We start from the raw sequence: 26,613 nt of genomic DNA, 5'->3' as shown, positions 1-26,613 counted from the left end.
TTGAAAAAAACTTTTTAATGAAATAAAAAATAAAAAATTCTTAATACAGTACAATTATATTAACTATGGTCCTCATGTTGTACATTAAATCTCTAGACTTGTTCATCCTACATATCTGCTACTTTGTGTCCTTTAACCTAAATCTTCCCATTTCCTCTCCCCAACCCCACTCCATAACCACTATTTTATTCCCTAACTCTGTGTGTATGTGTGTGTACATATATATACACATGTGTATATATATATGAGTATACATTCATATACATATATACACATGTATATCTACATGTGTGTGTATATATGTGTATGTGTGTGTATATATATACACACACATATATAAGATTCCACATATAAGTGAGATCATAGAGTATTTACCTTTCAGTGCATGGCTTATTTCACTTAGCATAACATCCTCCAGGTTCATACATGTGTAGCAAATGGCAGGATCCCCTTCTTTTTTAAGGCTGAATAGAATTTTATTGTGTATATACTACATTTTCTTTATCCATTTGTCTGTCAGTGGACACTGACGGTGTTTCCTTACTATGTAGCCACTAGTTTTTATGTCGTTACGTTGATTTAAAGTTAATCTCAGACAAGTGCCTATGAATTAGCAACACCCTCTTTCCTGCCTTTTTTTTTTGATCCACACTAGCACCTAGCATGCAGCTTTCCCACACACAACTGTAAGCTCCGATAATAGAATCTTAGCTTAGTAAATGCCTATCCATATGCCAGCTTAGTAAATACCTATCATTCTGCATCTTTTGCCAGCACCTTGAATTAAACACAACCAAAACCAAACATAACTCATCCTGACTTCCTGGTTTCCCTCAATGATGCCAACATTTTTCTAGTCACTCAGACTGAAAATTTCAGACACTTTTATGTTCATCAGTAATTTATTTAATCAAAGTATATAAAGCTCAAGTTTGCCCTGAGCTATGCAGAGTACTCAATAAATGTTCGTTAAATGAATTAATGAAATAATCTTACAGATATTTATTGAGTGCTTATCATGTGCTAGAAATGTGTGAAAGAGAAAAAAAGGTTTAAGACCTAGTTCCTGCCTTCATCAACTTACAATATAGTGGGAAGAATAATGCATATGTATAAAAACTACAATAAAAGATTACATGCAATAACAATCATAATATATGTATAAACAAAACTCTATAATAGTATAGAAGAGGAGAAGGTCATCCCTGCCTTGGAGCATCTTAGACCATGGACTGTTGCCTGAAGAAGGTGTCATTCAAGCTTCAAGTGGAAAAATCATCTGTGCAGGTAGAGATAGGCTGTGGGAAAGGCCTTGAAAAAGAAAGGGAAAACATTGTAGAGCCCCAAAAGCATGAAAAGGAAGGTGATTCTACTAAATAGAATAGGGCTAGCAGTCAAATTTGTCTGTAGCAAAGGATGCAAGCTGGAGAACCATGAAAACCAAAGTCAAAAAAGTAACAATTGGGGCTTGGTTAGAGAGAGTTTAGATTTCTGGGCTAAGGATTTTGGACTTCGGTGTGCTTTGGTAAACTATGAAATATTTTTATATGTAGTGTGTGACCAGAGCTGTGCTTTGTGCAGAGAAGAGTAACCAATATATTAAGGGTAAGCAAACAATGTAACATGAGCAACATTTGTAGGACTCGGGTGGATAGAAAAAGAAAAATTTAATTGAGATCAAATAGCTATCTTCAGTGATCTGAGGGGCTGACCAGTAGAAAAGAGAGTATGCTAATTTTTGGCAGAATTAAACGACACAAATAAATCTAATTGGTGAAAGAAAATGGACAGCAGATTTCAGTTCAAATCAACAAATTACTTTCTAATATAGCTGATATGGCTGCATAAAAATAGAATTGACTGGCTTTGTGATGTATAGCTGAACTTTTGGGAAAATATTGGAAAGGTAGGAAGTTTGTATGTCAAAGTGAAGGACTGGCCAGATTAATTTTAAAGTTTTCCCAAGCCCTAAGATTCTGTTCTTCTAGCTTATAGTTGTATGTGGGATGTTTAAAAAGAGAACAGAGCATTTGTGAAGCCGATGAGGAGGCTTTTGTGAGATTCAACACAAAAGATGGTGAAGGGCCAGATAAGTGTATTGGAAACAGAGGTAGTCATAATTTCTAACAGTTATGTAATACTTATGTACCCAGCACTATATGTAATATATGTAAGCACTTTACATATATTAACTCATTTGTTCCTTGTACCAACCCCATTTTATAGATGGGAAGCCAAAGCATAGAAAGATTTAGTGAGATGCTCAAGGTCCCATAGTTAATCCATGTCTGAGCTACGATTCCAGACCAGGAAATCAGACTTTAGAGTCCATACTCGTAATCACTATGCTATCCTGGCCCTCCAGAGAGAGAGAAATAGAAGAAGTGTTGAAAACAGAAGAACTGGAAGATGTAGCTGGATATGAGCATAAGGCAAAAGGAAGATGAAAGCATAATGCCGAGTTTCCTAGCCTTGGAAACTAGGACTATTATTGTGATACTAACAAAAATAGTAAAATCAGGCTGGATGTGGTGGCTTATTTATGTAATCCCAGCTACTTGGGAAGCCAAGACAGGAAGATTGCTTGAGCCCGGGAGTTCAAGACCAGCCTGGGCAACATAGTGAGACCCAATCTCTGCAAAAATTTTTTAATTAGTGGGGCATGGTGGCATGTGTCTGTAGTTCCAGCTGCTCAGGAGGCTGAGGTGGGAGGATTGCTTGGGCCTGAGAGGTCAACGCCACCATAAGCCATGATCTAGCCTCTGCACTCCAGCCTGGGCAACAGAGTGAGACCCCTGCCTCAAAAAAAAAAAAAAATAGTGAAATCAGGGTAAAGAACTGATTAATGAGTAGAGATTAAAATGTAGGTTGTAAACATGTTGAGTTTAAAGATGCTGGTGGCTTAGCCAGGTAGAAATGCGTAGCATGCATGCTGTTTGTGAAATTGAGAGTGAGCCAAGGACTTTAACTTTGTGTAAATATAGCAAGATTGATATACTACCTCCTCATAGCTTTCCTACAGTACAGTGTAACCTCACTAGAATGTTGATATCATGAGACAAGGATAGACATAAAGTCAAATGCTTTACTCCATTATTAATCCTTAGAGGAATGGGTGTGGCAACTCATAGGAAACATACAAATATATCTCTTAAAGTTCAGATGACACTAATAACCATAGAGCCTTGATAATTGCCATAGAGTAAAACTATAAATTTTTTAAGAACTAAATGTCTTAAATGACACTAAACTGTGCATTGAAATACTATATAAGGACATTTATACGCCTTTTTCTTCATCATGCCGAGGATTTTGTTGACTCTGGGTTCTTTACATTTCTTTTCTCCCCTGTCATGTTTATTTATAGGGGTAAAAATAAACTGTTGGTGCATGGTCTGTTGGGCTATGATGGCAGCTTTGTAAATATGTATGCAGCCCCTGCCCAGGTCTTTGACAGAAAGCTACTTTCCATGCCTTTGTAATGCCTTGAACACACCTTCTGCATTCAGGATGCAGAAGCCTACCACTGTTGCAGAGGTTGCCTGATGATTGCTAGTATTGTCTCTCTTGTGGACGCCGATTAGTTAGTGTTCTAAAGCATGGTGAGCCCTTAGCAATAGTGTTGAATGGGATGGGGAAGACAACTCTGTGACCTCTTTTTCATTTAGAGTAAGAATTTTAGTCTGCGTGAAGTGTTCTTCCAACATACAGCTTTGGCTTCGCCACTGAAGTATGCTATCAGATTTGCTTGGGGACTTAGACGTATATTTGAAGATCTTCAGTTTGTAGAGTTTCTTTGCTAAGTTAGGAGGCTTATTGCCTTAGAATAACACCATGTAGGTAATTTAGATGTGCATCAAGGGGACTAATGAAAATTCATTTTGAGGCGAGGTAATGTCAAAATTTTCTGAAAAAGGAAAAGCAGGTCAAATATCATTCAGGAAAGGGAGAAAAAATTCTGCCTAGTGCAATTTTAACGTTTTACCAAATCATGCCCAAGAGTGTTAAACTTTATATACAAAGAGTAGCTTTCTAACTTACCAAGAAATAGTTCTTAAGTAGCCACTCTTAGATAAGATGCAGTAGTAATTGTTCCAATAGTAGTTTTATAAGTGATATACACTATATAGTATATATAGTTTTATAAGTGAGAGCACTGTTCTACTGATGTCTAAGACATGCATTTCATACCTCTATGAGGCAGTTAAGCTTGCCCTTTTAGGTGGTCACAAACTGCAACTAGATAGCAATTATGATAAGAAGGTCTAAGTGAAAAGCTGTAGATAAACCAAAACAAACTCTGCCATGGCTGAGCAATCCCATGGCCTACTACTAATGACAGATCAGGAGCCTTAAGAGTTAATATTTGCAGGGCCGGGTGCAGTGGCTCACGCCTGTAATCCCAGCACTTTGGGAGGCCAAGGCGGGTGGATCACCTGAGGTCAGGAGTTCGAGACCGGCCTGGCCAAGAAGGCAAAACCCCAGTCTCTACTAAAAATACAAAAATTTTTTTGGGTGTGGTGGTGTGTGTCTGTAGTCCCAGCTACTCAGGAGACTGAGGCAGGAGAATCACTTGAACCCAGGAGGTGGAGGTTGCAGTGAGTCGAGATCACATCACTGCACACCAGCCTGGGCGACAGAGTGAGACTCCGTCTCAAAAAAAAAAAGTTAATATTTGCTCCTTTAGGGTGATAGTTTTACCCTGACAGTCTGGTACCTACTGGGTCAAATGATAAGCATTTGTGAAACAAATGTCTAGATTTCAACATTCTTTGGCATTTGAGAATACTATTTGGATAGGCAAAAGTGTCAGGTTTATAATCAAAGGATTGAAACACAGTCTGGCAGCCTGTAGCTACAAATGAGTAGAAGTTCACCTCATCTTCAATAGTTTGAGCTTCTGATCACTAAGCTAACCAAAATGTGACATCTACAGTTAGGGAGAATATTTTATTTAGCAAGCAAGGAAACAGGATTTATTCCAAAGGAAAGATTCTGTATAGCGAAAAGGCCAACTGACTTATTTTATCGAATTCAAAAGTTGTAAGTCAGGCGTGGATTTTTCTGTCTTGTCAGCTTATTCAGATCTACCAAGAAACAGTTAACCAGTTCCTTTATGAAGGAAATCCACATCCATGTGACAATCAAGATCCGTGAAACATTAAGCTGAAAGTCACTACAACTTTTGATCTTCACAGGCTAGATTCCTTGGGATTTTTGTTCTCATCCATCAAGAATTTGAGAATCATCTCAAGGTTTTGTATAGGCTGGAGTGTGTTGCTGTTGTTACGCTGCTTGTATGTTGCTATTTGTTCAGTTAAAGCTAGCTGACATTTTGTATCATTTTGAATCTCTTCAGTTTAATTGTTCAGATTTAAGGTAGTATTAAAACTACTAAGATATATTGAAGCATCATTGTAATGCTGAGACTGAGGGACAAATACTATGTTATAGGTTTTCTGTGTTAAAATGAGGAGATGCCATTATACTTCGAGCATGGAAAATGTGATACTTATCCCACAGTAAAGCCAAATCTTTATCATAGCAAGGTACTTGTAAAGATTGGTTAGAGATGGTATATAATTTAACCATATACAATAAAACAGATATGATACCTCATCAAGTAATATGTTCTTCAAATTACTTTTAGAAAAATAAACGCCAAAAATAAGTGTGTGCATGCATGTATGTATGTGTGTATGTGCATGCATGTGTGCATGTGTGTTCTATTGGTATAAAGTTAACAGTGACTTATAGTAGTCCCACTCTCTAGTAGAATATTTGCTACTGAGAAATGGAAGGAGTTGAAATCAGTAAAATGAAAATGATCCAAATACGTGGTGAAACAACACACAATACACCAACTTTTGTTTGTAACAATGTTTACTATTATTAGTTGAAACATTGCTTGATTTTAGTGAAATTTTTGGTGTACACCAAATTTTTTTTCAGCCCTTAAACAGCCTGAGCTGGTACTGCCTACACTTGCCAATATAACCTTACATTTTTTTTCTTACTGCTATTTCTCATATTAATCATACAAAACAATGAGAAAATCTTCATCATTTAGTTTCCCCAAGAAAAAATGCAGTAAAGTCTAACAAAGAGAGGGTCTCTGTGTATTCAGGCTCATTCATTCTCTGTTCTTCCCTGTGCTTTCCCTTTCAGCCTAATTTACTCTGATCTTTAATTGATCCTACCAGATTCTGGGCAAGTGAATATGTAATAATTTCTTAATTTTTATGAATTTTTACATCAGAGGTGTCTTTTCCTTGTTTAGAATGCCGTATTTTAATATTGAAAATTTTACATTAATGTATACTTTAGAAACTGATAACCAAATTTAATATTTTGGGGTGCCAAATATGATCACCACCTAATATTGGAGAAGGCAGAGGGGTCAAGAATAACAGAGTTTACATTACTAGAAACTTTTGCCTAAAAAGTAAATCTCAGAGAAGTGGTTCTGAGGGAGGCTCTGAAGGATTTACTGTTTAATCAAATTGCTCTTTGTCAGCATGCAACAAAGAAGTGTTCCAGTTGTATCTGAGTTCAATTTATACAAGTGTTGTTCATTGTTGACATGCATAAAGAAACTTATTAAAAATGAAATGTCTCAATAGAACTTTAAAGTGTCTGCCTATATTTTTCATGTTCTTTTCCAATACATTTGCACAGAAGAATGTTTATATTTTAGCATTCTTTTGTCATATTTTGTAGCCTGTAATGTTAATGTATTTTCAACAAGATAGAAAATATTACACATGAAATAGAACTATTCATGAGACAAATGTATTAGAGCAAATATCATTTCTATCTTGTTTATAAATTATACAATTGCCTGCATCTGTTTTCTGTTAGTTCTTCACCCACACCAACCCCACTGCTGATTATAGGAAGATTGGGATTGAAAAACGTCTTAGAATCAGTCCAGAAACTCCATTTGGAACTGGATGCAATTGCAGAAATGTTGATGCAGTTCAAAATGAGGAATGCTTATTGCTTAAGATCTGCTTCTTCATTTATAGTAATGCATTTTGTAGAGGATTCCCTCATTCATGGGGATATTGCTTCCCACCTGGATACTTGCTGTGCTGAAACTATAAATCCGACTCATGGTTGTGGTTTGTATCTGTGGAGGGTATTGTGTAAGAGTTAAGTTAAGTCATATCTCCAGTTATTTATTCAATAGAACAGTCAGTCTCTAAAGACTGTTGTTTTTTACTGATTCTCTTTTGTAAATTATTATGAAATATTTAAGACATGTAAGATAACATAATGAACAGCTGTAAACCCACTACTTTGCTTTAAAAATTAATAAACACAGCCGGGCACGGTGGCTCAAGCCTATAATCTCAGCACTTTGGGAGGCCGAGACGGGCGGATCACGAGGTCAGGAGATCGAGACCATCCTGGCTAACACAGTGAAACCCCGTCTCTACTAAAAAATACAAAAAAAAACTAGCCGGGCGTGGTGGTGGGCACCTGTAGTCCCAGCTACTCGGGAGGCTGAGGCAGGAGAATGGCGTAAACCCGGGAGGCGGAGCTTGCAGTGAGCTGAGATCATGCCGCCACTGCATTCCAGCCTGGGCGACAGAGCGAGACTCCATCTCAAAAAAAAAAAAAAAAAATTAATAAACACAAAATCCCTGTGTATACTTTTGTGATCCCATCTGCCATCCCATCTGGTTTCTCTACAGCAGAAACCACTATCCTCAATCTAATCATTGCCATACAATACCTATTTTTAAGCTTTTCCAAATATATATATATATATAAAATATGTTGTATTGTTCTACATGTGTTTAAATTTCATATGAATAACTTGCTTTCCTCCTTCATCGTTATGTTTCTAAAGTTTGTCCATATTCAGGCATGGACCTCTACCTTATTCAAGTTAACTGCTATATTTTTGCACTGCATAAATATACTAAAATTTATATATCCTTTCCCACTGATGGATATTTACGTTCAGACAGATATACACACCTCCTAGTATTAATAGGTATGCTTCAAAATGTTCTTGGATATTCTTGGCCTTTTCTGTTTCATATGGATTTTAGGATCATGTTTCAAGCTCTGTGATGGGATATTTACCAGAATTACATTGAATTTATAGAACTAGTACAGAAAAATTGACATTCTAATGATATTGAGGCTTGTGAGCCATGAACACAGTACTTTCCATTGATTGGGTCTTTTTATATGTTCTTCAATAAAGTTGTAAAATTTTATGTGAAGGAGTATGGAACCTTTTTTTGCTATATTTGCTATTATCGTTAATGGGACCTTTTATTTAGAAAAAAAAAGTACATGTTCTAATTTGCTGCCCCCGATATCTAGGCATGTTATTGATTTTTTCTTTTTGGTTTTACATCCAGAAGCCTTGTTATTCTCTCTTGTAGCTTTCATAGTTTACTTGTATATTCAATTTTATCTCTTCCTTTTCAGGCATTCCACTTTTTTATGTCTTTGGTTGCTTTTTTGTGCTGACTATGATTTCCAATACAACGCTGAGTTAGAAGCTGTAGTTAATTCTAGTACTTCTTCTGACATTAAGAGGAATATCTTACTCTATTTCTGTACTAAATATGATGCTTACTATAGGATTTTGGTAAATCACCTTTACCATATTCAGTTAAGTTATCTTTTAGCCGTGCTTTTCTAGGAGATTCTATCATAAATAGGAACTAAATTTTAAATGGTACTCTTTCTACATATAATAATAAAATTATAATTTTTCTTTAATCATTATGAAATGTGTTAAAGTAAAATGGAATAATTCAGTGGTGAATTACATTAATAGATTTTTCTAAAGTTAAACCATCCTAGCATTCATGCTTATTTGGCTGTGACTTCTGTATACTGGTGTATGCGTGTGTGTGTATGTGTGTGCATTTTTGATTTGATTACCAGATATTGTCTTGGAGATTTTTGCAGCCATGTTTATAAGTGAGATTGGCCTATTAAGAAATCATTTCTAAAGCTGGACAAGGTGGAACACACCTGCAGTCCCAGCTACTTGGGAGGCTGGGGTGGAAGAATTGCTTGGCTCAAGAGTTCGAGTCCAGTCTGGGCAAAATAGCGACATCTCATCTTTAAAAACAAAATCATTTTCTCCTTTTCTTACCCAATTTTGGAACTGTCTTGGAACTAGACTATAGTCTTATAAAATGATTCAAGATGGTTTCCCTTTTTTCCGGTTCTCTGGTATAGTTTAAAATAGAGATTATCTGTCTTTTGAAAATTTGACAAAATACACCTGTAAAACCATCTGGGCAGTTTTCAATGTTTTTAATGTGTATTTAGGTTTTCTATTTCTTCTCACGTCCATCTGTTTTCTGGGAAAAGTCTACTTTATCTAAGGTTTCAGACTTACTGGCATAAAGTTGTTAGTAGCAGTCTGTAATTTATTTTTGAATTTTAATCTTTAATGTTTATTTGTATTCTTTCTTTTCCTTTTTTCTAGCTCTCTTACTTTGCCACAGGTTTCTCTGTTTTTTATATTCATCTCAAAGATGCAGATTTTGATTTTGTTGATCTTCTCTGTTGTTTCTTTGTTTCCGATTTCATTAACTTCTCCTCTTGGCTTTGTTGTGTCCTTCATCTACTTATATGTAGTCCTTTTTCTAAATTCTTGATTTGGACACTTTGCTCATTAGATTTCAATTATTCTTCTTTTCTACTACATGCATTTCAGGCTGTGAATTTGCTCTAAGTTACTTTCTAAGCTGCATTCCACAAGTTTTTGTAAATAGTATTTCATTGTTACTCAGTTTCTAATTCCAATGTAATTTTTGAAACATAATTCATGAATTATTTTTAAGTGTGTTTTTAAAGAACACCTTTCTGGGATTTTTCTTTTGTTATCTTTTTGTTTATTGATTTCTAATTTTACTGCATTTTGTAAAGCAGTATAATCTGTATGCTGTGGAACCTTTGGCATTTATTGAGTCTTGCTTTGTAGACGAAACTTTGTCAGTTTTTGTGGGTTATTCTCTGTGTGCTTGGAAAGAACATGTATTGTATAGTCATAGCTTTGAGGTCCTATATATGTCCATTAAGTTAAAGTTGTACTGCCTTTGAGTGATGATGACTTTATTTATTCCTTTTCAGTGTTTATACAAGTTTTCTTTGTCTTGCATAATTTCATTGGCTAGGACCTCCAGAATTATATTGTGTAGAAGTCATGATCATAGGCATCTTTTCTCAGTCTTAGTAATGCAAGAAAAGATTTCAACATCTCACTATTATGATGTTTGCTATGAGGTGTTGTAGCTACTCTTTATCAAATTTAAAGTTCCTTTTAGTCTTAGTTTTAAAATTAAAGTTAAAAGTTCCTTTTAATTGCAAGTTAACTCAAAATTTCCTTTTAGTCTTAGTTTGTTACAAGTTTTTATCATGAATGGATGTTTAGTATTTTATGAAATACCTATTATGTATCTATTGAGATGATAATTTGATTTTTCTATTTTATTCCATATATGTGATGAATTACGTTTGTTAATTTTCAAATGTGAAAGCAATCTTATAATATATTCCTAGAATAAGCACAAATTGGTCATGATATTATTTCCTGTTATGTAATGCTAGATTTGCTATGTTAATTTTTGTTTAGGATTTTTGTATCCATGAATGAGATCTTCATGAGAAAGATTGGCATATATTTTTTAAATAATATCCTTCAGAATTTTATATCGGGATTATGCTGACCTCATAAGGCATATTGTTAAGAGCTTCCTCTTTTTCTGTTTTTTGGAAAAGTTTAAGATTGGCAATTTTTCTTTCTTAAAAGTTTGGTATATTTACAAATGAAGTCATCTGAGACTGGAATTTTCTTTGTGGTAATGTTTTCCATTATGGATTAAGTTTCTTTACAGAAACTATTCAGTTTCCATTTTTTCTTGTAGTTTATTAAGTTGTATTATTCTAGAAATTTGTTCATTTCATCAAAAATTTCAGATGTGTTGACAAAAAGCTGTTAGTGATATCCTCTTAGGATGTTTTATGTTTGTACTATGTATAGCAAAGTCATATTTTATTTCTGATATTGGTTATTTGTGTCTTCTGTATTTTCATCTTGATCAGTCTCCACCAGGAGTTTATCAATTCTGTTGGTCTGAGCCAATCATCAAGTATTGACTTTGTTGATTATTTCTGTAGTATATTTATTCCTATTGTATTAGCTTTAGCTCTTAAAATTAGTATTTTCTTCCTTCTACTTTCTTGGAGTATACTTTGGTTTTCTTTTTCTAATTTCTTAGAATCGATACTTAGGTCATGGTTTTTCAGCTCGTTTTTCTTTCTACCTTATAAATTTTTCTGTACACATGGATTTAATTATATTACACATTTTCACTCATTTCAGTCTCTTCTAATTTTCATGATGATGTCTTATTTGTTTAATGTTTTATTCAAAAGTGTATTTCTTGATTTCCAAACATGTATGGATTTTAGATTCATCTGTTATTACTAATTTCAAGTTTAATTTCATACTGGACTTAAAATATCCTATGTATGACTTCAATACTTCTAAATATATCAAGACTTGCTTTAGAGCCTAGCACATGGTCAATATTTGTAAATGTCCTATATACATTTGAAATACATTATGTGTATTTTGTAGTCATTTATGGCAGTGTCTTATATATATCAATTAGATCAAATCTGTTAACCATGTTGCTTAAATATTTCATACTCCTTCTGATTTGTTTGCTTGCTCTATCAGTTGGTGTGAGAGGGGGGCTGTAAAGTCTCTGACTGTGACTGTGAATTTGTCCTTTTCCCTTTTGTCTTCTTTCAATTTTGCTTCATTTATTTGGCTTACCGCTTTCTTCAATGTTGGAATTTTTTTTTTTTTTTTGAGACAGGGTCTCACTCTGTTGCCCAGGCTGGAGTGCAGTGGCATGAACATTGCTCACTGGAGCCTTGACCACCTGGGCTCAAGCAATCCTCCCACCTCAGCTTCTTGAGTAGCTATAGGCACATGCCACCACACCCAGCTATCTTTTTTTTTTTTTTTTTTTTTTTTTTTTTTTTTTTTTTTTTTTTTTTTTGAGATAGAGTCTCGCTCCCTCGCCCAGGCTGTAGTGCAGTGGCCGGATCTCAGCTCACTGCGAGCTCTGCCTCCCGAGTTTACGCCATTCTTCTGCCTCAGCCTCCCGAGTAGCTGGGACTACAGGCGCCTGCCACCTCGCCTGCCTAGCTTTTTGTATTTTTTTTTTTTTAGTAGAGACGGGGTTTCACCGTGTTAACCAGAATGGTCTCGATCTCCTGACCTCGTGATCTGCCCGTCTCGGCCTCCCAAAATGCTGGGTATCTTTTGTATTTTTTGTAGAGATGGAGTCTCACTACATTGCACAGGCTGGTCTCAAACTCCTGCGCTCAAGTGACCTGCCCACCTCACCCTTCCACAGTGCTGGGATTGCAGGTGTGTGCCAATGTGCCTGGCCAATGTTGGAAATTTCGATTCAATTTTTATTTTCTGATACCATGAGACTGAAAAAGCCCTACTCAGCCTCTGAGCCTCTAGCTCCCTCTGGTATAATTGACAGATGCTGCTACAGGAAAAGCATCCACAAATGTCAGGCTCCTCTCTCTGGGTTTTCTTTTTCTTCTGGAACTTGGCACGGTAATTCTTTTTTCTTTTTTTAAATTTTTTTAAAAAGTATACTTTAAGGTCTAGGGTACATGTGCACAATGTGCAGGTTTGTTATATATGTATACATGTGCCATGTTGGTGTGCTGCACCCATTAACCCGTCATTTACATTAGGTATACCTCATAATGCTATCCCTCCCCCCTTCCCCTCCCCACCATAGGCCCCAGTGTGTGATGTTCCCCTTCCTATGTCCAAGTGTTCTCATTGTTTGATTCCCACCTATGAGTGAAAGCATCTGGTGTTTGGTTTTTGTCCTTGCCATAGTTTGCTGAGAATGATGGTTTCCAGCTCCATTCATGGCCCTGCAAAGGACATGAACTCATCCTTTTATATGACTGCATAGTGTTCCATGGTGTATATGTTGGCAAAGTAATTACTTACTGTTTTGTGAACTCCACTAACTCCCAAAAGATTTTAAAATATATTTTGTTTAGATTTTCTAGTTCTCATCAGAAGGGAATATTAAAAATTACTTAGGTCCCTATTACTAGAAACAGAATTTCACCTTTATGTTTTCTTTTTTTTTTTTTTTTTTTTTTATACTTTAAGTTCTAGGGTACATGTGCATAACGTGCAGGATTGTTACATATGTCTTGTGCCATGTTGGTGTGCTGCACCCATCAACTCATCAGCACCCATCAATTCGTCATTTATATCAGGTATAACTCCCAATGCAATCCCTCCCCCCTCCCCCCTCCCCATGATAGGCCCCGATGTGTGATGTTCCCCTTCCCGAGTCCAAGTGATGTCATTGTTCAGTTCCCAACTATGAGTGAGAACATGCGGAGTTTCGTTTTCTGTTCTTGTGATAGTTTGCTAAGAATGATGGTTTCCAGCTGCATCCATGTCCCTACAAAGGACGCAAACTCATCCTTTTTTATGGCTGCATAATATTCCATGGTGTATATGTGCCACATTTTCTTAATCCAGTCTGTCACAGAGGGACATTTGGGTTGATTCCAAGTCTTTGCTATTGTGAATAGTGCCGCAATAAACATACATGTGCATGTGTCTTTATAGCAGCATGATTTATAATCCTTTGGGTATATACCCAGTAATGGGATGGCTGGGTCATATGGTACATCTAGTTCTAGATCCTTGAGGAATCGCCATACTGTTTTCCATGATGGTTGAACTAGTGTACAATCCCACCAACAGTGTAAAAGTGTTCCTATTTCTCCACATCCTCTCCAGCACCTGTTGTTTCCTGACTTTTGAATGATTGCCATTCTAACTGGTGTGAGATGGTATCTCATTGTGGTTTTGATTTGCATCTCTCTGATGGCCAGTGATGATGAGCATTTTTTCATGTGTCTGTTGGCTGTATGAATGTCTTCTTTTGAGAAATGTCTGTTCATATCCTTTGCCCACTTTTTGATGGGGTTGTTTGTTTTTTTCTTGTAAATTTGTTTGAGTTCTTTGCAGATTCTGGATATTAGCCCTTTGTCTGATGAGTAGATTGCAAAAATTTTCTCCCATTCTGTAGGTTGCCTGTTCACTCTGATGGTAGTTTCTTTTGCTGTGCAGAAGCTCTTTAGTTTAATTAGATCCCATTTCTCAATTTTGGCTTTTGCTGCAGTTGCTCTTGGTGTTTTAGACATGAAGTCCTTGCCCATGCCTATGTCCTGAATGGTACTACCCAGGTTTTCTTCTAGGATTTTTATGGTATTAGGTCTAACATTTAAGTCTTTAATCCATCTTGAATTAATTTTCGTATAAGGAGTAAGGAAAGGATCCAGTTTCAGCTTTCTACTTAAGGCTAGCCAATTTTCCCAGCACCATTTATTAAAGAGGGAATCCTTTCCCCATTTCTTGTTTCTCTCAGGTTTGTCAAAGATCAGATGGCTGTAGATGTGTGGTATTCTTTCTGAGGACTCTGTTCTGTTCCATTGGTCTATATCTCTGTTTTGGTATCAGTACCATGCTGTTTTGGTTACTGTAGCCTTGTAGTATAGTTTGAAGTCAGGTAGCGTGATGCCTCCAGCTTTGTTCTTATGACTTAGGATTGTCTTGGCAATGCGGGCTCTTTTTTGGTTCCATATGAACTTTAAAGCCGTTTTTTCCAATTCTGTGAAGAAACTCATTGGTAGCTTGATGGGGATGGCATTGAATCTATAAATAACCTTGGGCAGTATGGCCATTTTCACGATATTGATTCTTCCTATCCATGAGCATGGTATGTTCTTCATTTTGTTAGTGTCCTCTTTGATTTCACTGAGCAGTGGTTTGTAGTTTTCCTTGAAGAGGTCCTTTACATCCCTTGTAAGTTGGATTCCTAGGTATTTTATTCTCTTTGAAGGAATTGTGAATAGAAGTTCATTCATGATTTGGCTGTTTGTCTGTTACTGGTGTATAAGAATGCTTGTGGTTTTTGCACATTAATTTTGTATCCTGAGACTTTGCTGAAGTTGCTTATCAGCTTAAGGAGATTTTGGGCTGAGACAATGGGGTTTTCTAAATATACAATCATGTCATCTGCAAACAGGGACAATGTGACTTCTTCTTTTCCTAACTAGATACCCTTTATTTCTTTCTCTTGCCTGATTGCCCTAGCCAGAACTTCCAACATTATGTTGAATAGGAGTGGTGAGAGAGGGCATCCCTGTCTTGTGCCAGGTTTCAAAGGGAATTTTTCCAGTTTTTGCCCATTCAGTATGATATTGGCTGTGGGTTTGTCATAAATAGCTCTTACTATTTTGAGGTACGTTCCATCAATACCGAATTTATTGAGCGTTTTTAGCATGAAGGGCTGTTGAATTTTGTCAAAAGCCTTTTCTGCATCTATTGAGATAATCATGTGGTTCTTGTCTTTGGTTCTGTTTATATGCTGGATTACGTTTATTGATTTGCGAATGTTGAACCAGCCTTGCATCCCAGGGATGAAGCCCACTTGATCATGGTGGATAAGCTTTTTGATGTGCTGCTGAATCCAGTTTGCCAGTACTTTATTGAGGATTTTTGCATTGATGTTCATCAGGGATATTGGTCTAAAATTTTCTTTTTTTGTTGTGCCTCTGCCAGGCTTTGGTATCAGGATGATGTTGGCCTCATAAAATGAGTTAGGGAGGATTCCCTCTTTTTCTATTGATTGGAATAGTTTCAGAAGGAATGGTACCAGCTCCTCCTTGTACCTCTGGTAGAATTCAGCTGTGAATCCATCTGGTCCTGGACTTTCTTTGGTTCGTAGGCTATTAATTATTGCCTCAATTTCAGAGCCTGCTATTGGTCTATTCAGGGATTCAACTTCTTCCTGGTTTAGTCTTGGAAGAGTGTAAGTGTCCAGGAAATTATCCATTTCTTCTAGATTTTCTAGTTGATTTGCATAGAGGTGTTTATAGTATTCTCTGATGGTAGTTTGTATTTCTGTGGGGTCCGTGGTGATATCCCCTTTATCATATTTTACTGCGTCCATTTGATTCTTCTCTCTTTTCGTCTTTATTAGTCTTGCTAGCGGTCTGTCAATTTTGTTGATTTTTTCAAAAAACCAACTCCTGGATTCATTGATTTTTTGGAGGATTTTTTGTGTCTCTATCTCCTTCAGTTCTGCTCTGATCTTAGTTATTTCTTGCCTTCTGCTAGCTTTTGAATGTGTTTGCTCTTGCTTCTCCAGTTCTTTTAATTGTGATGTTAGAGTGTCAATTTTAGATCTTTCCAGCTTTCTCTTGTGGGCATTTAGTGCTATCAATTTCCCTCTACACACTACTTTAAATGTGTCCCAGAGATTCTGGTATGTTGTATCTTTGTTCTCATTGGTTTCAAAGAACATCTTTATTTCTGCCTTCAGTTCGTTATGTACCCAGTAGTCGTTCAGGAGCAGGTTGTTCAGTTTCCATGTAGTTGAGCGGTTTTGATTGAGTTTCTTAGTCCTGAGTTCTAGTTTGATTGCACTGTGGTCTGAGAGACAGTTTGTTATAATTTCTGTTCTTTTACATTTGCTGAGGAGTGCTTTACTTCCAATTATGTGGTCAATTTTGGAATAAGTGCGATGTGGTGCTGAGAAGAATGTATATTCTGTTGATTTGGGGTGGAGAGTTCTATAGATGTCTATTAGGTCCTCTTGGTGCAGAGATGAGTTCAATTCCTGGATATCCTTGTTAACTTTCTGTCTCGTTGATCTGTCTAATGTTGACAGTGGAGTGTTGAAGTCTCCCATTATTATTGTATGGGAGTCTAAGTCTCTTTGTAAGTCTCTAAGGACTTGCTTTATGAATCTGGGTGCTCCTGTATTGGGTGCATATATATTTAGGATAGTTAGCTCTTCCTGTTGAATTGATCCCTTTACCATTATGTAATGGCCTTCTTTGTCTCTTTTGATCTTTGATGGTTTAAAGTCTATTTTATCAGCGACTAGGATTGCAACCCCTGCTTTTTTTTGTTCTCCATTTGCTTGGTAGATCTTCCTTCATCCCTTTATTTTGAGCCTATGTATGTCTCTGCATGTGAGATGGGTCTCCTGAATACTGCAGACTGATGGGTCTTGACTCTTTATCCAGTTTGCCAGTCTGTGTCTTTTAATTGGAGCATTTAGTCCATTTACATTTAAGGTTAATATGGTTATGTGTGAACTTGATCCTGCCATTATGATATTAACTGGTTATTTTGCTCATTAGTTGATGCAGTTTCTTCCTAGCCTCGATGGTCTTTACATTTTGGCATGTTTTTGCAATGGCTGGTACCGGTTGTTCCTTTCCATGTTTAGGGCTTCCTTCAGGGTCTCTTGTAAGGCAGGCCTGGTGGTGACAAAATCTCTAAGCATTTGCTTATCTGTAAAGGATTTTATTTCTCCTTCACTTATGAAACTTAGTTTGGCTGGATATGAAATTCTGGGTTGAAAATTCTTGTCTTTAAGAATGTTGAATATTGGCCCCCACTCTCTTCAGGCTTGTAGAGTTTCTGCCGAGAGATCTGCTGTTAGTCTGATGGGCTTCCCTTTGTGGGTAACCCGACCTTTCTCTCTGGCTGCCCTTAAGATTTTTTCCTTCATCTCAACTTTGGTGAATCTGGCAATTATGTGTCTTGGAGTTGCTCTTCTGGAGGAGTATCTTTGTGGCGTTCTCTGTGTTTCCTGAATTTAATGTTGGCCTGCCCTACTAGGTTGGGGAAGTTCTCCTGGATGATATCCTGAAGAGTGTTTTCCAACTTGGTTCCATTTTCCCCCTCACTTTCAGGCACCCCAGTCAGACGTAGATTTGGTCTTTTTACATAATCCCATACTTCTTGCAGGCTTTGTTCATTTCTTTTTCTTCTTTTTTCTTTTGGTTTCTCTTCTCGCTTCATTTCATTCATTTGATCCTCAATCGCTGATGCTCTTTCTTCCAGTTGATCGAGTCGGTTACTGAAGCTTGTGGATTGGTCACGTATTTCTCGTGTCATGGTTTTCATCTCTGTCATTTCATTTATGACCTTGTCTGCATTAATTATTCTAGCTATCAATTCTTCCACTCTTTTTTCAAGGTTTTTAGTTTCTTTGCGCTGGGTACGTAATTCCTCCTTTAGCTCTGAGAAGTTTGATGGACTGAAGCCTTCTTCTCTCATCTCGTCAAAGTCATTCTCTGACCAGCTTTGATCCGTTGCTGGCGATGAGCTGCACTCCTTTGCAGGGGGAGATGCACTCTTATTTCTTGAATTTCCAGCTTTTCTGCCCTGCTTCCTCCCCATCTCCGTGGTTTTATCTGCCTCTGGTCTTTGTTGATGGTGAAGTACTGATTGGGGTTTTGGTATAGGTGTCCTTCCTGTTTGATAGTTTTCCTTCTAATAGTCAGGACCCTCAGCTGTAGGTCTGTTGGAGATTGCTTGAGGTCCACTCCAGACCCTGTTTGCCTGGGTATCAGCAGCAGAGTTTGCAGAAGATAGAATATTGCTGAACAGCGAGTGTACCTGTCTGATTCTTACTTTGGAAGCTTCCTCTCAGGGGTGTACTCCACCCTGTGAGGTGTGGGGTGTCAGACTGCCCCTAGTGGAGGATGTCTCCCAGTTAGGCTACTCAGGGGTCAGGGACCCACTTGAGCAGGCAGTCTGCCTGTTCTCAGATCTCAACCTCCGTGTTGGGAGATCCACTGCTCTCTTCAAAGCTGTCAGACAGAGTCGTTCGCATCTGCACAGGCCTCTGCTGCTTCCCCTTTTGTTGTTTAGCTGTGCCCTGTCCCCAGAGGTGGCGTCTACAGAGACAGGCAGGTTTCCTTGAGCTGCTGTGAGCTCCACCCAGTTCGAGCTTCCCAGCGGCTTTGTTTACCTACTTAAGCCTCAGCAATGGCGGGCGCCCCTCCCCCAGCCTCACTGCCGCCTTGCGGTTAGATCGCAAACTGCTGTGCTAGCGATGAGGGAGGCTCCGTTGCCGTGGGACCCTCCCAGCCAGGTGTGGGTATAATCTCCTGGTGTCCCCATTTGCTTAAAGCGCAGTATTGGGGTGGGAATTACCCGATTTTCCAGGTGTTGTGTGTCTCAGTTCCCCTGGCTAGGAAAAGGGATTCCCTTCCCCCTTGCGCTTCCCAGGTGAGGCGATGCCTCGCCCTGCTTCAGCTCTCGCTGGTCGGGCTGCAGCAGCTGACCAGCACCAATTGTCCGGCACTCCCCAGTGAGATGACCCCAGTACCTCAGTTGAAAGTGCAGAAATCACCAGTCTTCTGTGTAGCTCGCACTGGGAGTTGGAGACTGGAGCTGTTCCTATTCGGCCATCTTGCTCCACCTTTATGTTTTCATATGCATACTTGACAAATTACCAGTTACCTAACTCCCGAATAATACAAGGCTTCCCAAATATTTCATTCAGGACACTGCATCTTACATACTATTAAACGATAGTATTTTATTTCTACATTTATCCTAGCTCCAGATTTTTTATTATTATTATTTTGTACTCAATAGTCAGTGCTTTGTCATCTCTCTAGGTTAGTGGGTACAGTTTATTTCTCACCATCTTACTGAAATTGCAGCCTTTCAAGTGTTTCCAACTTTATGCTGGAGATTTAGTCCAACTCCCCATCTGAAATGGGTCCAATACCTCATCTCTTTTTTCTTTGTGGACATAAGTACCCAAGCCCCTAGTCGTAACTGGGTATAATAACTCTCAAGACTACCAGAGGATTGACTGCTTTGGCTTTTAGCATCCTCTTTGCTTCTGGCACTTGAAGATTTCTCTATTTTTGTGAGCCAAGACATGCAATTTAAAAAATTGTTACATTATATCCAACATTTCTAATGGTTTATATAGAGATAGTTTGAAAATAGCCTACTCTGCTATTTGACCAATACTGTTCGTCTAGTCCTATTACTTTTCAGACAGAAATCAGAATGTCATACTCCTCTATGCCTAACATTTATAGTTGTACAAAGCAATATGTGAAAAATGTTTGCTTCTAACTGTTTTAGTCAGAGCTGTCTTGACTAGCTTTAACCAATTAGCGCCTAATCTTATAAAGGCCCTTTCAATTCAGTTTTTAATGTCTTGGGGGGAGGCCGTGAATGGGAACAGAATGATAATATCAGCCTTACTGCAAGAACTGAAATTATAAATACAAATTATCAGAGATTCAGACCAAGATTCGGGACCAGGGGTTCTTTCAGGATAATTCTACCTGAGCTACCACTTTTTAAGCCAAGGCCCACCTTTTTAAGATACGTTTTTCTGTGTCCTAGACTTTTCTCACAACCTGATGATACCCTGTACAGCTTTCCATTCACATTTCCACCCCTTCCAATTTGGATTTTCAACTACACCTTTATCAGTACAGCTCTTCCTAAAGTCATCAACAAATTCCATGGACACTTCTCTGGCTGTGCCTTACTTGACCTCTTAGCAATATTAGATGTAGTTAAACACTCCTTTATTAAAAAGTGTCCTCTTGGGCTTTAGTTACACCACAATCTCCTGGATTTCTTCCTATCATTCACCGCCTTCTCCATCCCAGTTTCCTTTGATGGTTCCTCTTTTTTCTACCTGATCTTTCTTCAGGGCTCTTCTATTCCCTCTTTAGGGATATCAACCAGTTATTTCCATGCCTTTAAATACCACCTATATGCTAAAGATGGCCAATTTTATATCTCTAGCTGTGGCCTGTCAGAATCATATTTCCTACTGGTTGCACTGACATTTTCACTTGGCTTTTTACATATATCTTAAGGTTAATCTGTTTGATCTTCCATCCTTATTTTTCCCTTAGCCTTTCTCATTTCATTAATGACAGCATTATCTGTCCATTTGTTTAAGCCAAACTTTTATTTTTCCCTTTCCTTCATCCCTTATATCCAATTTTGAGCAAGTCCTATTGGTTACATCTCTAAACTATATTTCAAATCTGTCCAACAGCCTTGTGAGGAATAAGTGTTATTACTTCTATTGCATTCTTACAGAAACAGAGATTAAGACAATACGTTAGTAAGTTGCCTAAGGGTCCATAGGTACTAAGCAGAGGAATCAGGGATGCAGTTATCTTTATTTCAAATCCACTACTCTTTCCATCATACCCTGACCTTCAAAGAATGCTTATGAGTAAACTTATGAACAAATTGATCCAGATTATAATAAAACTCATAATCATGGCTTTTTCAAAAGAATATTGTCATCTACTGAAAAATAACTTTGCTATCTGTGGAGTATATTAATATCCATGCCTCTAAATATGTTAAACTAGTTTCAGAATTTGAGACTGTGAAAGAGACAACCTGGCTTCCAGAACACCCTCTTTTCCTTTCAGGAATATGTGGTCTATTGTTCCCAAAACGTATTTCATTCTTTCCGTAGGTTTTTATCCTACTTCTCTTCCTCCAGCAAGGGAATTAGATCACGAAAGAGGCTTCCCTGCTTTTATGTTGGTTTATCTACTGTCATGACTTTATTAATATTCAACATTTCTCAACAAAAAGTCAAAGTGACAAAGGAAAGAAACTCAGCCGAGCCAGTACACATCATCATTATTATACTGTCTAAATACTGAGTAGCATTTGAAGATAAGAAGGATGTGTACTTTAATCAACCAGGGTTAATTTTATATGCTTAAAATAAATGCAAATATTGTTAGTATGATCAGGGAAACCAGCTGGTTGTCATCATTGGCATCTTTACCTTTTTCATATTTTGAATTTTATTAGAAAGTTATTATCTTTCCAATTAATGAACTTGTCTTTCTGAACGAAGTTAGGGCACTGTTTTATTGGGATTTTTCCCCCAGTGATATCTTATAGTATCGTAAAATCCCTGCAACATTATCTGCGATCTTCATGAATTTTTAGTGAAACTCACTTGGCATTTGTTTGTCATTAATCTCATTTCTAAGCCTTGAATGCCATTATCATTTTATAGACTTCTCAAAATCAGTTTGGCTTAGAGTTTTGTATTATTCTTAGAGACTTAACTACCTCTTTTTAGAGTTTCTTGCACATTCATTCAGATGCTAGAGATCTTTGTGACATCTTGTTTATATAAATTGTTTGTTAACATTTTGTTTAAAATATAAGTATAGGCAGGGCATGGTGGCTCACATCTGTAATCCTAGCACTTTGGGAAGCCAAGATGGGAGGATCACTTGAGGCCAGAAGTTCAAGACCAGCCTGGTTAACATAGCAAGACCCCATCTCTATTAAAATAATAAATAAATAAAATATAAATGTAAATATAGACTGGGATTTTTGGTAATTCTAATGTTTTTTGGAAGAATGGATGCTGGTTTTAACAAAATATGTTAATATATCTTCTTTGAATTCCCCACAGAACTGTGTACCATGGAGTGTGGTAGCCATGGAGTCTGTTCAAGAGGAATTTGCCAGTGTGAAGAAGGCTGGGTAGGACCAACATGTGACGAACGCTCCTGCCATTCTCATTGTACTGAGCATGGCCAATGCAAAGATGGAAAATGTGAGTGTAGCCCTGGATGGGAGGGCGACCACTGCACAATTGGTAAGTACCACCATACTTTAATCATAGTAAATTGAATTAGTTGAAGTTAAAAGCAGTCTAGTGAGTCAATCACTAGGCATTTAGTAGAATTTGAGGTTGGAGTAGAGGCGGACAAGGAGGGTTGGTTACAAGTTTTAAAGTTTTGTGAACTGATAGGTTTCTTCTTTTGTCGATGATATTCTACGTATTTTTTGTGTTGTTTCGTTTCTTATTACTTCAGTATTCTTTATGTTTTCTGCTTTCAAGTGCTTTGAGTTACTCAGGTGAAAGATGTTATATTGGAATAAAGTGTCATTAGTTAATAAGAAAAGTGCTTTTGTTGTGAAGGTAACATTCTCTGCCCATTTTTCCTTTTGAAAAGTATAGGTTGTTTCGGTTGAAAGCACTTAGAGGCAATTTCATTAAATGGGACTACTTTAACAGGGGCCATTCAATATCATTAGAGGCTGTCTTTAATCTATATGAGGAAGCCACTTCTGACCTATCATCAACAGAACATTTGTGTTGAATTGTTTATCTGGTAATGTAGAGAGTTGGTCCTGAAGCCACCACTCTCTCTTCACCCCTTATTGCTAATTTCACAAAGGGAAAATGATCTGTGAATACAGAAAAGCTTATGTAATAATTAATCTATCATGTGATCTTCACACTATAAAAGATATTAAAAATAAATATTTCAGTTATAAAACACTTTCTTTTTCTGAAAAAAAAAAAAAAGCAAAGCCCTTAACATATATTTCTATCCACCACAAAGGTTTCTATGCAACAAACCTTTGCATAGAAAGGTTGTCATTAATACAGAGTAACAAGTATGATTCCCATTGTTCAACTAAAGAAAGTGGGTCATAGAGTGTTCCAGTGGCATTCCTTGACTACACAGAAAATTCCTGCAGAGCAAAGGCCAATGTGGGCCTCTGGATACCCAATTCATTGTTTGTAGGCTTTTCCCTCACTAGACTATACTAGAGCTTTCATTTTTAGGTGAAAGTATTTTCTTATAATGATTGGAACTTGCCAAAGTAATGTATAATATATACAATACATATAACATATAATCTTCATAAACTGCATTACTTCTCTACTAAAGGTACAGTAAGTCTTGTTCTGCAACTGTGGGAAATATTTAAGATTCATTAAAAAGGTGGAGAGGGATGAGATTCAGATGTGTAGCTTAAGTAGTTACATTTCTGTACTACAGTAGGTTTATTGCCTTTCCATAAGAGGATTTAAATATTGTGATGATTACCATAGGTGTTTACTCCAGAACTCCCTTCTAAAGATATTACTAATAAGAAGTTGAAGCCAGTGCTCTTTCACAGAAGTTATTTCTGAAATGTGAAAATGCAGTATACTTCTTATACTTCTAATGAAATATGACACTTTTTAGGAAGCCTAATAGAGTTTCTTGAAAAAATGCCATTAATATCATTCTCACAGAAAGTATTATTCACAGACTACACAGACCCATGTACCCAACTTTTGAGCTGCAGGCATTTCAGCAGTTCACAGTTTGCTGTTCTCCTCCTAGGCAACAGATGATTAGTACATATTGTATAGCTTTAGTCTGAAATTCATTTGTCATATAGTCAGAAATTCGTTTGATCATTCTTTTCCCCTCCCTTTTAGCTCACTACTTAGACGCTGTCAGAGGTAAGATTTTTTCTCACTAATTTTATAACAGAAATATATTTATAAAAGAAAATATGCATGTGAGAAAGAAAGGATGGTGTTTTTTGCCATTTGTGTTGTTTGTTTTTATTTTTGGCAATCTTATTTAAATATAGTGTTCTCAGTTTCATGCTAAAATTGTCACACTAAAAGGTAATTTGTTTTTTCAACATCGAAGAGTCACTTTTTACTATAGTATAGAATGGACTGATAAGCAGTTTTAAGGACTATTTTCTCTTGTCTTTATATTGAGTTCTGTGTATGTGTGTGTGTCTGGATCTGTGTGTGTAACACAGGTAATTATTAAATAATTTTAATACTTTAATAGTTATTGAATAATTTGGTTCAGAGGATGAACTTTTTCTTTAACGTAACAGTGTAGCTCCAAGTCCATATACAAGGATTCCTAAGTCCTTACAGGGGCAGGAGAATTATCCTCCTAGAAGTATCCCATCATACATCCCTCCAGGGAGCTTCCTTTAACAGAGACAGCAAAGGTTTTTCTGCCAGATATCCTAGTGCCTTTCATTACCTCAGCTTCAAAAGCTTAATATGTCCCAAATTATTCTTTATTTCATCTTAATTATCTATTGCATATCCATTAGAATAGAACTACAAAATTTCCCTTCTCAAACCTATGTATGTTCATCATATGCCATGTCATGAGTATATTACATACATAAAGCTTTCCATATTTTCTAACAGTCATCTCTCATTTTATTTTTAAATTTTTTCTTCCTCTGGTCTGTTGATAGTTGTTTGGAAAACTATTTAGAAGGAACACTGGGTTACTTCTACAGATTTTTTAAAACATTTTTTATGTTTTGTTTTGCTCTTTATGCTTTTGGAATTTTATTTCAAAGAAAGAAACTGAAATGAATATTGACTGGACTATTCCCTGTAAAATCCAGGTCTGGTCCTGTGTTGCTACTAGGAAAACACCCAGTAGCATTATAGTTGCTTTCTCCATTCATCTGCCCACTGCGCATGTGGCACATGTGAAGTTACCCTTTGCTAGAGCTGAACTCCAAACTACGGGTACAAAGAGTAGGGCATCCCTGAGAAATTTAAAGTCTAAAGAGGAACCATTGTCAGTGTTGATGCTTCATCAATGGATAAAAGTTATTTAAATGCTACACTTTCCTCTTGACTTGATATTTTCCAGTTTTCTATAATTCAGAAAGTCTAAATCTGGCATGTATTAATTCCATAAACCCTTATTTAACATTTAATGTTATTGTTACAAGCATAATATCATGCAAGCTTTTGAGAGAGATACCATAGAAGTAAAGATTTCAATCCTTAGCCCGCAGATGAATAATAATCTTGAAGAGAAAAGGTGAATAAATATGAAGCAACTACAGCACATTTCTAAGGCACCATGTGAACAAATACTTAATGGTGTGGTCTGAACTGTATACCAACATACTTAAGTCCTGAAGCAATACATCACAAGGGAAAATCAGCACAGGCTAGAAGTAGTTAGGGAAAGTTTTTCTTCATAGGGACTGCTATCTTTTCCCAACATATTGGCCATAACTAGATACAGTGTCATCCATATAGTTTTGATTGAGATGAGGAGATATGTTTATTGAAAAGAAAAAAGAATTTTTGCCCCTGCCATAGTTTTCTTCCTATGTGAACCAAGGGTTGGGAATTGGGGTTAGCATTAATAAAGCTTAATTGGCTCTCAAAGGAAAACTACTGCAGAGTAAGGGATAACAAGTTCCCTGGGAAGGTTTTGCAAGCAAGCAAGCTCCTCTTCCATTTATTCAACACCTCATCTGAATGGGGCCCAGATGATTAGATGCTTCCCTATAGGCAAATACATCATTGTTGGCCAATCCCATTCTGATGTCTCTGTGATGGTTACTCTCTGATGTCTTTTCAGATGGCTGCCCAGGACTCTGCTTTGGAAATGGACGATGTACCCTGGATCAAAATGGTTGGCACTGTGTGTGCCAGGTGGGTTGGAGTGGGACAGGCTGCAATGTTGTCATGGAAATGCTTTGTGGAGATAACTTGGATAATGATGGAGGTGAGTCATTTATAAAATGTTCATATTAGAAAGGAATAGCCCAGCCTCTAGCACAGTGGTAATCAACCTGGCCAAGGGTGAAAATTAGGAATCTCTAGTATAAATGATACTGAGTTATATAGGGTAATGCTACCTTTTAGTCTCAATCACATTAAGAAATTACTTACTGAATATTTACTATGACCAGGCAGTACTCCAATTTTTTGCATGTGTTATGTATCATTTAATTCTCACAATAACCCTATGAGGCTTAGGTACTACTATTTTCCCTACTTGTAGATGGGAAAATTAATGCTCTGGGTGGGGATAGTAAGTGACTTATCCAGAATCACATAGCTAGAGAGTACCAGAACC

General features: G+C 37.1%; 1 protein-coding gene across 3 annotated transcripts in view; it reads left to right on the top strand.

Moving 5' to 3' along the window:
- Nucleotides 1-26,613, top strand: part of TENM1 (teneurin transmembrane protein 1) — a 657,629-nt gene that overhangs the window by 424,136 nt on the left and 206,880 nt on the right. For all 3 annotated transcript variants that reach the window (XM_030934095.1, XM_030934096.1, XM_030934094.1), the window contains exons 12-14: nucleotides 22,368-22,553; nucleotides 24,180-24,203; nucleotides 26,113-26,259. In XM_030934095.1, coding sequence (XP_030789955.1) covers nucleotides 22,368-22,553; nucleotides 24,180-24,203; nucleotides 26,113-26,259 — 357 coding nt within the window. The remainder of the gene's footprint in view (nucleotides 1-22,367; nucleotides 22,554-24,179; nucleotides 24,204-26,112; nucleotides 26,260-26,613) is intronic.

This window comes from Rhinopithecus roxellana, chromosome 7 (assembly GCF_007565055.1).
Source record: "Rhinopithecus roxellana isolate Shanxi Qingling chromosome 7, ASM756505v1, whole genome shotgun sequence".
NCBI classification, from domain to species: domain Eukaryota; kingdom Metazoa; phylum Chordata; class Mammalia; order Primates; family Cercopithecidae; genus Rhinopithecus; species Rhinopithecus roxellana.
The sequence above is the reverse complement of the archived record's forward strand: the minus strand, read 5'-3'. Positions and strand labels throughout refer to the sequence as shown.